Source organism: Schistocerca serialis, chromosome 1, assembly GCF_023864345.2.
Source record: "Schistocerca serialis cubense isolate TAMUIC-IGC-003099 chromosome 1, iqSchSeri2.2, whole genome shotgun sequence".
NCBI classification, from domain to species: Eukaryota; Metazoa; Arthropoda; class Insecta; order Orthoptera; family Acrididae; genus Schistocerca; species Schistocerca serialis.
The window spans coordinates 524,454,114-524,466,840 of record NC_064638.1 but is presented as its reverse complement, the minus strand read 5'-3'; the positions used below and the strand labels follow the sequence as shown (position 1 = coordinate 524,466,840).

The 12,727-nt window shown below is 39.8% G+C and overlaps 1 protein-coding gene across 1 annotated transcript in view; it reads left to right on the top strand.

Moving 5' to 3' along the window:
• LOC126474613 (ribonuclease P/MRP protein subunit POP5) overlaps window positions 1-12,727 on the top strand; it is a 94,628-nt gene that overhangs the window by 13,810 nt on the left and 68,091 nt on the right. Inside the window, exon 2 of the mRNA XM_050102093.1 lies at window positions 4,903-5,051. Within this exon, the coding sequence (XP_049958050.1) occupies window positions 4,903-5,051 (149 nt within the window). The remainder of the gene's footprint in view (window positions 1-4,902; window positions 5,052-12,727) is intronic.

Below are 12,727 nucleotides of genomic sequence, written 5' to 3'. Positions count from 1 at the left end.
AGAGATGGCTAGAGGAGAAATGAAAAGCTTTAGAAATATGCAAGGCTGTATGAAACATACAGGCTGATCGAAAAGCCCATTACCATTTGAAAGTTCAGTACTTCACAGAATAATGTAGATAGAGAGATAAAAATTGATGCACATGTTTGAAATGACATGGTTTTTATTGAAACCGAAAAAAAGTGCACAAAGTGACCAACAGATGGCACTTCATGTGATACATAAGCAATACTTCTAACAACAAAAACAATCAATTATTGACAAAATTATTTAATTGGATAGATAAAAAATATACTCTCCAAGTAGCAGCAGAACACACACATAATAGATGGTTGTAACTGGCAACCCTTCATAGCCAGTGGCTCCTTCTTCAGGCAGAAAGGTTGAATGGGAAGGAAGAGGGACTTATCTTCTCATTCCGTCCAGTAAGTCTCCCCTGACCTGCAGTTCTGGGTGACTTTGCCAAAATCTACCCTTTTTCCTAAGCATCTCCAGCCCTTTCCCTTCACCCGTCTTCCTGCCCCTTTAACCCTTCTGCCTGAAAGAGGAGACACTGCCTCCGAAAGCTGGCCAGTCACAACCATCTTTTATGTGTGTGTTTTGCTGCTGTAATTTGAGTAGATATTTTTTATCCATCCAATTAAATAAAAGCACAATACTTAGCAAAACAACTGATTTTTAGTGAAGAGACTGTTCTGTATAACAAATGCTCAACAAGTCGACCATCATTCATCAACAATACCTGTAGTTGAGGAATGGTATTGCGACCAGCACTGTACAGCATATCAGTAGGTATGGTGAGAAATTTCCGTCGGATTTGTCTTTTACCATCACTAATGAGTTTGGATGATCATGGTGGGCTTGAGACCTCATGTAACCCCATAACCAATAATCACATAGGTTGAGGTCTGGGGATGTGGGAGGTCAAGTATGACAGACGTGGTGACTCAGTACGGGAGCCTCACCAAGAGATCTTTCACACATGTAGCCATATGGGGTGGAGTGCCATTATGCATAGAAGGCATACCTTCCAGCTGGCCTTTGTTAGTCAGTCCGGGGATGACCTGACCCCCTCTCTCACTAAAGCTCATTTTATACTCAATTCTGATACATCACCACTGACGTGTTACTGTCCAGCGTCAGCTGTTGGCCAGTTGTTGTGCTTGTTTTTGGGTTCAGTAAAACCTGATGTCATTTCAGGGTGAATATTAAGAGCTCAGATAGCAAGCCGGTATTAAACAGAGAAAAGAACACAAAATGTGGAATAAATATGTCTAAAATCTATACAAAGGAATGAAACTTGATAAAAATGTTTTGGATTGATGAGAGGGAGTGGATAGAGATGAGACGGTTGATGTGATACTGAGAGAAGAATTTCAGTAATGTTAGAAGTTTTATGTTAAAACAAGGGACCTGGCATAGACAGCTTTCTTTCAGAATTGTTAAGATTCCTATGGAAAAACTTATCATGGCAAAACTGTTCCATCTGGTTTGCAGTAATATGAGGGATATTCACAAATCAATCTTCAGTCGGCTATTAAAAAAAGAAGAAATATATAATTCTATTATATACAATCTATATTTACATGTTGCCAATACTTAACCACTTAAATTAAAACATTTGCTGTATCGTCAAACCAGCTTCTTTATCCCCTCATAAAACAATGGTTTTGCCTGGCACTTCACCCAGGTCTTGACAGCATCCTTGAGCTCATCATCAGTTTTGAAGTACTGAGTTATGAGCCAGGCCTGCATCTTGGGGAAGAAATGGTGCCAAATCTGGACTGTAGGGAGGACATTGAAAAAATCTCACTGTCTATACTCCAATTAGCATTACTTTGTGGTTGATGTTTCAGTAAGTTGAATGGTAGGGGTCAGGCACCAACCAGTTGTAGTTCTTTCACGAGTGCAACATGCTCACTGTGTTGGCTGTCTTGTAGGTTCGTGCAGTACCTTGTGAGGCATGGCTGGCTGCAAGTCGGAAACACTGCCACCATCACTGCAACCTTTCAGTCACTGTAATGTTAATCAGAGTACAATAGTCTGGGTTTTTCCTTTGTTTGTTTCCCAATAAGGGGTCACATATTGTTGTGAAGGTGAATGATTTCTTTGGGAATCAGCCCAAGCCGTTTGTTTTGGATTGACCTTCAAAGTTTTATAAGAGTCTCACAATAACCCTGTGATGTCACAGTATTCACACACATCATTCTTATGAAATTTATTGTCAGAATTCCATTGTAACCCCAAAAACAAGTATCCATCATTTTTAATTTCGACAGTGTCTGCTTTCAATTTTGACTTACTGGGAGAAGGGTCTGCATCGCGTTCCTTAGTTTCATGGTTCATGAACTGTACTCATATCTTGTCCTTAATCACAATTCTGTTCAGAAATTCCTCCTCTTCTTCATTGTAGCACTGAAGGAATGTCAATGCCAAACCCGTTCTTTCAGTTTTGTGAATATCAATTGGACGTTTTGGTATCCATCATGCACAGAGCTTATGGTAACCTAATTTCTCTGACAGTGTTAACAAAGATTTTCTTTGAACTCTGAGGCAAATCGTCAGAAAATTATTAAATTATAAAACAACATCTCAGACACACTGTTTCATCAACACGTTGCATAAGTTCGATAAGCACATCCGAATTTGTTCTTTGATCTCTTTAATCGTGCACATATGTACGACGAGCCTTGAATTTACTCCACCACTCCCTCACAGCATCATCACTGATAACCTCAGTCCAATACAAATGATACAATCTATGACAAGTCCTGACTCCTCCTGCTTGCAGGAAACAAATGATAGAACCTACCTTGTATTTGGTGGATGAAGCAAGAACATCATCCATTCATTCACTTACTGCTGACACACTGACAAATGCAAGAGAGTGCTGACTGTGTTTATTTTTAACATCCAGTTGATCATTTATTTATGAACAGCCCTCTTATGAAACAAGCAAATGGACTTCAGGAATGTACTAATTTCAGTACTGAAGAAGACTGGTGCTGGCAGTGTATTCTGGAACCATCAGTTTAATAAGGCATAGTTGCAAAATACTAACATGAACCAGTTACGAGAGATTATAAAAAATTGTAGAATATGGCCTGGGAGAGCATCAGTTTGTACTCTGGAAAAATGAATGCACAAGGCAACACTGCCCCTACTCTTGTTGTAGAAGAGAAATTAAAGGAAGATAAACCTACATTTATAGCTGATGTGTCGACAGAAGTGCCGACACAGTGTGATTTGAGGGGACCGCAATGCACGCTATAAACACACGAAGGATGGCGTTAGATCTGAAACAGGATACGTAATGAATGCTATAAAGAAAAGTACGTAGCTTTTGGAATACTTAACTTTAATCCATCCTTGTTGTATACATCGTTCTTGATGAGACATGCTTTATACGATAAGTATCAATTGCTATGTAAGGCTAATGGCGCCTTGCTAGGTCGTAGCCATGGACTTAGCTGAAGGCTATTCTAACTATCTGCTCGGCAAAGGAGCGAGGCTTCGTCAGTGTAGTCGCTAGCAAAGTCGTCCGTACAACTGGGGCGAGTGCTAGTCCGTCTCTCGAGACCTGCCGTGTGGTGGCGCTCGGTCTGCGATCACTAACAGTGGCGACACGCGGGTCCGACATGTACTAATGGACCGCGGCCGATTTAAAACTACCACCTACCAAGTGTGGTGTCTGGCGGTGACACCACAATAGCAGCTGTAGATTTACTCGCATGTGAGTGGACTCACCAGAGCCAAAGATGCCAAACTTACAGCATGAATTAGTGAAACAAATGAGTAGGATGGCTGGCATTCATTGCTGAAAGTCAAATTTTGCCAAAGATATGTAGATCAGGGTTTCATTCAGTCCTTGTATTATGAAATATTTATTGTGCTATTGAGAATTTATGGTTCCCATATACAACTCTCCCATTAAGTGGTTTTGACTGCATAAAACAGAATTTTTTTTTGCACTTCATATGGCTTTACTGTAGTTGGCACTCAGTACTAGACACAAAACTCAGCTTTCACTTCTTGTGGTGCCACATTGAGGATAATCCAGAGCTATTTGAAACTATAGAAATCAGTACTTTTAAAGAAGATTGGTTGGGGGAAAGAAACAAATGTCTTGTAGATTTAGAAATTCCCTATAAGGGTGATACACAGATGCAGCTTCTGGTGTTAGAAATCAGAAAAACCCATAAAGGGCCCTTTTGAATTACCGCTGGACACAGATCAGCTCCCACCCTTCCCTTAAAACCATTTTCGCAACCTGCTGGATACTTTTGTTACAAAGGTAGTATGTTATCCTCATTCTAGAATTACTGCTATCTGCAATAATGACTACTACCTCATTAGACCTTGTCTAAGAAAATGAACATTAATACAACTACTCTCACAGTGAAGATTTCTTGGCTGTATTATTAATCACTGGAATAATTCTGGGCATTTGCACAGAATCAAGCACATTGTACATATGTGACTAGCTTCTGTCGCAAAGTTATCACTATGGTAGAAAATTGAGTCATAAACATGAAAAATGAGAAAATAAAGAAAATTTTATATCAGCGCCAAGTGTGACACACCTCAGTTAATTAAAATGAAGTTATTTCATTCTTGATATTAAGTTAATACTGATTCTATGTCATCCTCTTAGTAGCCTCCTTGCTTCATTTGAAATGTGCATTACCTGTTGAAAATTTTAAGGTTCTATGTAATTAGTTCCATAAATTATCCCCTTTGATACAAGTTACAATTCTTATATGTCTTGATCAATTTATTGTAAGTAGTTTTGAAATATTGTTACTGAATCATTTTCTTTCAGTATAATTTAAAAAAAATTATTGTTCTAATGTGGTGGTAACAGAGAAATGCAGACATTAGTGCTGTGTGCTTTTGTTACAGGTACTTTGCAGTAGAAGTAAATCCAACAGGCAAGCAACAAAAGGCACCATTTTACTTAAATTCATATGCATTGCAGGCATCTATCCTTAAAAAGGTGGAACAGTTGCATGGAGATTTTGGAATTGCTGCAGTTCAAGCTGGTTTCACTGGTAGGTATTTATTTACCAGTTCATCAAAATTTAAAGTGTTCCTTTTGTTAATTATGGGAGCGTGTTTAAGCAACAACAAGATGCAACAGTAGATATTGTGTAGCAACTTGCCACCTGTGGTAGCAAGTGCTATGAAATTAAAAGTTGGAAACGTGATCCTGCAACCCTCACTTGACAACGCAAATATTACTACCCCCGTATGGTCCAAAATAATATCGCAAGTGAGTGTTTCAACTCTGTTTTAGCTTATGTTAAATTAACTAATTAATTATTGATCTTTCAGCAAGTGAACTTCGATGTCAGCTTTTTATGAACTCTTGACGTGGTCTCTGTTAATGCCAGCAAATGTCTAAATAATTGCTGAACAAATATTGTATGGTAAATATCCACAGAAAGGCAATTTTTTATCTGATATGATGAAGACTGAAGTGACATATACATCAGTTAGTTACGATAATTGATACTAGATGGCACTTGTATACTTGGAAGTCGTATTACACTCCACCAGATGTCTCTAGTTTGGCTTCCCTCTACTTTTGTGTCAGCTGTTGTATGCTGCTGACAATTGTGTGCATTTTGTGCAGAAGTGTGTGAAAAAATGATGTACTAAGTATCCAGATAGTTTTTGTATTTATCTGCTGTGCCATAATAGCATAAATAACATTAACTTTGTGTTTCTATAGTTAATTATACAAATATTTGGCTTTACAGGTTATAGAAAAGAGAAAAGGTATTTCAGATTGCATTTAAAATTGACCAGGCGTCTGGAATCTCAGCTTTCCCTCAAACAGTGTTAACACACCTTGCTGATCTCAGCCTAATGAAGAAAGTACCTGCAAAGAAAGCCCACCCACAAAAAGCATGTTGAAGAAAGAAGCTTTCTTGGAGTGTATCAACACTAGGCATCTGAGGATTGGAAGAGAGTGATTTTTTCGGATGAGATGAAATTTAATGTGTATGGTCTGAAACTGTGGACGAAGTCAGGAGAAGATCTGAAGGAAGATTGTGTTGTGCTAGTTAAATAGTTCAGTGAAAGTGTAATGCTGTGGGGAGTGATGTGTTCTAAAGCAGTAGGAAGAATTACAGTTTGCATAGATTCAATTATAGGGTTAAATTAAAGTGATATTGTTAAAAATGAGGTAGCAAATACTAAAAGGGATCATTTTAGTCGAGAAAACCGTGGGCCATTCATTTTCCAAGATGACAGTGAGCTAGTCACCTTACCAGGGTTGTACAGGAGTGTTGCACAGGTCTGATTATTGAGCAGTTATGGTGGCCTCCAAATTCTCCGGAAATGAATCATATTCAAAATTTGTGGGCTATTATGTCTTAAAAACTAAGTAAATATTCTTGACCAATAGAATAGAGTTAATTGGGGGAATTATTCATGCCTGGTACCATGAAATTGAACCTGGTGCACATGAAAGACTTATTGAGTCAAAGACAGAGTTCAAGCCCTTGAAAAGGTATGATGTGAGGTGGACATAATATTAATTTTGATGTAATGTATTTTGTACAAGTTAATTTCACTTTGAACAAAAGCAAAAAGTGCAGTAAACCAATGAAATATAGCCTCTTGGTCATTGTTTTGACATACATTAAGTAAAATTTTTTAGGTGGGGGTTTTGTTTTTAAAAATATGCTTATGTATAGAAACTAGTAGGCCTAATGAGCTCATTTGTTGTTAGCAGTGGGAATAGTCGTGCAGTTTCTTGCTTACAGTGCACACTGTTCAGACACGTTTTTAAGATTTACCATTTGTGGAGTCTGTAGCTCACGATCTATGCCATATCATATACATTGGCAGTGTCATATCATTTATGTGGCTATAGCAGATGGATTTTTAAGCTTGAATTTGATTTGGCATGTGGTTTTACACAATATGTTGTTAAGGTTAAATTGGGCATGAGAAGCTACCACACCTTGGATGGAATTTTGCTTTCATGGAGAACAGTGGTAGGCTTTTGTTGGATTTGACTTTACTGCTGCAGGTTGTTGGAATTGGCACCTGCCTGTATAAATTAAGGGAATTTTCACCTGGCTGAATCAAGTATAGAAGGAAATGAAGAAAGAGTAAATGAGAGAGCTTAGATCTGCTGTTTGTAGTTGAGGTTTCGTTGATAGTAAAATAACCTCATAACAAAATCCTATCATTTGATGATCACACTGACATAAGAATGTTCCAGTATCATGGTGAAGTGTGCTCTGGACTAGCCAGAGAAATCTGCAGTGGCCGAACATTGCTTCAGCACAGGACATTGTATGGAATACAAAAAAACCTAAATTCTGTCATCAATGTCTTCGTACTGGGACAGCATTATTAAAGAAGCAGTGGAAATTCACAGCTCGATTAATTTGCTTAACAGGGACACAAGGTACCAACTCAGTATGGCATGGGGTCCAGCACTGACCATGTTAAAATCACAGTGAACACAAAAAAGATCTGTTGGTCATATGAGGGACGGTGTTGCAGTGGTGACATATGTATTTGGTTGACAATGGTGAGCATGGGCATATGTCAGCGTGGACACACATTTCAGCAGGTGGTTCCTGACAGAGGGTGCAGGGGCGGCCGACAGCAGTGCACGGTAAGACTGACGCCCATCTGTGCCTGTGTTCATCATCCTTCATGTGGTGTACTTGTCTATCTCACTACCGATCTACAAATCTGTGCTATTGGTCACCAAACTTTTGTGAATCAAAACTGTAGCAGTATTTATCTCATGAAGAAACATGCACCATATAATGTCAGTAATTTTAAAACAGCAGGGATTTGAAATGTATGCTGATGACAAAAGGAAAGTGAGAGAAATGATAGGGGATGTTGAGAATTTAAAAGAATGAGCAATTTGAATGAAAGGCAGTTCAGGTAATCAAAAAGGAATCTGAGGTGCAGAGTGCAATAATGGCTGCAGACATACTTTTCAAAGTAATTATTATTGTGATGATAAAGAACTTTGAACTTTATTGTGATGACTTCTGCAGAGAACTGAAGATTGATGCAGGGACTGCATTAACATAAGCAGAGAAATCTGTTACTATATGATTACACTAGTGGTGACAAATCTCAGGAAACAGTAACAATCACAATATGCCTAGGAGTGACCATCTGGAGCAGCTGAAAGTGGAATGACTACATAAAATAAACTGTGGGAAAAACAAGTGCTATGATGAGATTCACTGGAAATTGAAAACAATGAGAAAATAGGCAGTTTCAGAGAAAGGTTGTATGGATCTTAAGGAATTGTAATACACCTACGAAAGAAGTGGCATACAAACCACGTGGTTGACTGATTCTTGGTTATTGTTATCAGTCTGGGACCCCATACTATGTTGGAATAATAGAAGAGATAGATGAGATCCTCATGAAGAGTGGTGCACTTCGTTTTGGGGTCATTAATTGGCATGAAAGCATTACAGAAATGCTTAGCAAACTCCAGTGGCAGATCAGCTACTACAAGAGAGCTTCAATGAGCCACATGATATGAGTGTGTTCTGAGAAGAGTTGGGCAACTTATCAACTTATTACTTCCTCCCACACACATCTTGCAAAATGACCACAACATTCTTCCCATACATCATTTGTCAATGGAAAAGGGCAGTTGAAGGGGGGTGGGGCGGGGGGTGATAGTGGTATAAGAAGTACCCTCCACCAAATACTGTAAGATGGGTTGTGGAGTGTGTAGTATATATGTGTGTGTGGAATGGTGTGTGTGAGTGGCTGTGCGGGTGTGTGTGCCTGCATCTGTGTTTGCATATCTGTGTTTGGAGGGGAGGGGGGCAAATATAACATGAATCAGTTTCTAATAAAGAATAGATTTTTAAACTTTTGAAAAATTATGTGTGTGCCATCAGCTGTACAATTTTCTGTTTATTCTCTACCACTTTCAGTTGTTACAACCATTTTCAAGGAGAAAAACATTGTACATCAATATATCAAACATACATTTCAGTCACATATTATCCATATAAATGTAGAATTTATATAATTTCACAACACGCCTTCTTAACACAGTCCATATAAACATGCTGAACCATGTCTGACCCACCCCACCCTACAATTACTGATTCAAATTATTTATATAAATTCTGTTTCTGCTGATTTTCAGGACATATACTTTGTCCTTCATAACAGCACACTGATAGGGATCTTCTTTCTTATTTTCCTGCAGAATATTGACAAAATATTTGGATTTGGGGGAGTTCACGGGTTTGATCTTGTTGTATCAGTTTTAATCAAAACACTGAATAGGTTTCAGTTTTCCTCTCATATATTCTTGAAATCATTTTACAAATTTTAAATAACACTTTTTCTTTTTGGTTCACAGTTATAAAAAGATACTTTTGAGCATTGTTATTTAGACATAATGGGCAACTTTGACCACATGCTGGCATACACAACCTCTCTTACCAAACAACTCCAGAGCAAGTCACCTACTTTACTCACTTATAGTCCATAGATTGTTAAACATAAAGATAACAATGTATTGGTCAAAGATTATTAAATGTCTTCATGCTTACATACCTCTCTGACATTTACGTTTATCAAAATAATCAAGACAATTTTTTGTAAGAAATATTTACAGAATTTATGACAATTAAGAAAGGTTATCGCAAAATGTGTGATAAAATACACTCCTGGAAATTGAAATAAGAACACCGTGAATTCATTGTCCCAGGAAGGGGAAACTTTATTGACACATTCCTGGGGTCAGATACATCACATGATCACACTGACAGAACCACAGGCACATAGACACAGGCAGCAGAGCATGCACAATGTCGGCACTAGTACAGTGTATATCCACCTTTCGCAGCAATGCAGGCTGCTATTCTCCCATGGAGACGATCGTAGAGATGCTGGATGTAGTCCTGTGGAACGGCTTGCCATGCCATTTCCACCTGGCGCCTCAGTTGGACCAGCATTCGTGCTGGATGTGCAGACCACGTGAGACGACGCTTCATCCAGTCCCAAACATGCTCAATGGGGGACAGATCCGGAGATCTTGCTGGCCAGGGTAGTTGACTTACACCTTCTAGAGCACGTTGGGTGGCACGGGATACATGCGGACGTGCATTGTCCTGTTGGAACAGCAAGTTCCCTTGCCGGTCTAGGAATGGTAGAACGAAGGGTTCGATGACGGTTTGGATGTACTGTGCACTATTCAGTGTCCCCTCGACGATCACCAGTGGTGTACGGCCAGTGTAGGAGATCGCTCCCCACACCATGATGCCGGGTGTTGGCCCTGTGTGCCTCGGTCGTATGCAGTCCTGATTGTGGCGCTCACCTGCACGGCGCCAAACATGCATACGACCATCATTGGCACCAAGGCAGAAGCGACTCTCATCGCTGAAGACGACACGTCTCCATTCGTCGCTCCATTCACGCCTGTCGCGACACCACTGGAGGCGGGCTGCACGATGTTGGGGCGTGAGCGGAAGACGGCCTAACGGTGTGCGGGACCGTAGCCCAGCTTCTTGGAGACGGTTGCGAATGGTCCTCGCCGATACCCCAGGAGCAACAGTGTCCCTAATTTGCTGGGAAGTGGCGGTGCGGTCCCCTATGGCACTGCGTAGGATCCTACGGTCTTGGCGTGCAACCGTGCGTCGCTGTGGTCTGGACCCAGGTCGACGGGCACGTGCGCCTTCCGCCGACCACTGGCGACAACATCGATGTACTGTGGAGACCTCACGCCCCACGTGTTGAGCAATTCGGCGGTACGTCCACCCGGCCTCCCGCATGCCCACTATACGCCCTCGCTCAAAGTCCGTCAACTGCACATACGGTTCACGTCCACGCTGTCGCGGCATGCTACCAGTGTTAAAGACTGCGATGGAGCTCCGTATGCCACGGCAAACTCGCTGACACTGACGGCGGCGGTGCACAAAAGCTGCGCAGCTAGCGCCATTCGACGGCCAACACCGCGGTTCCTGGTGTGTCCGCTGTGCCGTGCGTGTGATCATTGCTTGTACAGCCCTTTCGCAGTGTCCGGAGCAAGTATGGTGGGTCTGACACACCGGTGTCAATGTGTTCTTTTTTCCATTTCCAGGAGTGTATCTTGTATCAGAAAGTAACTGCTGTAGTGAGACCAGCTTCATACACAAGCTCACCAGATGGAATGCGAGCACGAGAATGATAACTGGCTGGTGAAAGTGGGGAACTGGTGTGACTAAAATATTACAGTTCTGATCTTATACTGTACAGAATAGTATGTTTTATATTTCTTCATGAAGATCTCATTTGACATTTTGTCCATAGTATTGCGAGCTTCTCCTGCTGCAGTTCTTTAGCATGATTGGTTTTGTGGTACATACCCATACTGCTTCACCATCATTAGATGTTTCTGGAGATAGCTGCAACAGATATGACACTTTGTCACAAACTGGTGAGGACCCAAGTCACCATCACAAATGGGTTTCAGCAGTGAGATGCCAACATGAGACCCAGTGGATTGTAAAATGTGAAGGGAGTTGTCACAGAACTAGGAATAATATAACAATGACAATAATATGAAAGTACATAGCATAAAACATATAATAAAAGAACAACTAGAACTAAGAAAAATGAGAAACTGTATCATGCTGTGCTTAGTGTGGTTAAGTTTTTTAGTGTAAATATAGGCATACTGCTTTGTAAGTTTTGCTTCATTAATCAGACATATTAGTTTCTGTCTACCTTTTAAATTCAGCCATCATTTGGGCTAGTTGTAACTATTCCTCCTGGAATCTGTTATTCCATACTTCAACCCATCTTTTTTTTAACTTAATTAACACTTGCATTTTTAAGTGTGACCTCCAAAGAACATCACCAATCTTCTCAGTACCCCAGTACAACATTTCTTCACTATAATAACCCAATACATTATCTCTACCTCAGATTCATCTCATTATAACATTTTTTATTTCTTCTCTCTACAATAAATCCATTAATTAACAACAAGTTATTCAAGTCTTCTCAAAGGTTTTTATCTTACTTTACTCTCCAGGTTTGAAAAATATTACTTTCTTTGCTTTCAATTTTCTCTGCTTCTCTAAACACAGGTATATTTAGTTACAAGATTATTACCATGCAGAATGACCTCTACATATATATCCTACAGACCATTGTGAGGTGATGGCAGAGGATGCATCCCATTGTGCAAATTATTAAAGTTTCTTCCTGTTCCATTCATGTATGGAGCACAGGAAGAACAACTGTTTCAAAGCCTCTGTGTGTGCAGTAATTTTTCTAATCTTACTCTCACGATCCCTGTGTGAGCCATACGTAGGGTCACAAACACTTGAGCAATATTCTAGAACCAGTTACATAAGTGATTTGTAAGCAATCCTTTTTACACTGATTACCCTTTCCCAGTGTTCTACCAATAAACCAAAGTCTACAACTTGCTTTACCCACTACTGAGCCTATATGATCATTCCATTTCATACTCCTACAGAATGTAAACTCAGGTATTTGTGTGAGTTGACTGAGTCCAACAGCGATTCATTGATATTATAGTAATAGGATACTATGGTTTTTTAGTTTTGTGAAGTGCACAATTTTACATTTCAGAACATTTAAAGCAAGTTGCCAGTTTCTGCACCACTTTGAAATCTTATCAAGATCTGACTGAATATCTATGCACCTTCCTTCAGAGAGTATTTCTTTATATATGACTACATCATCTGCAAACAGT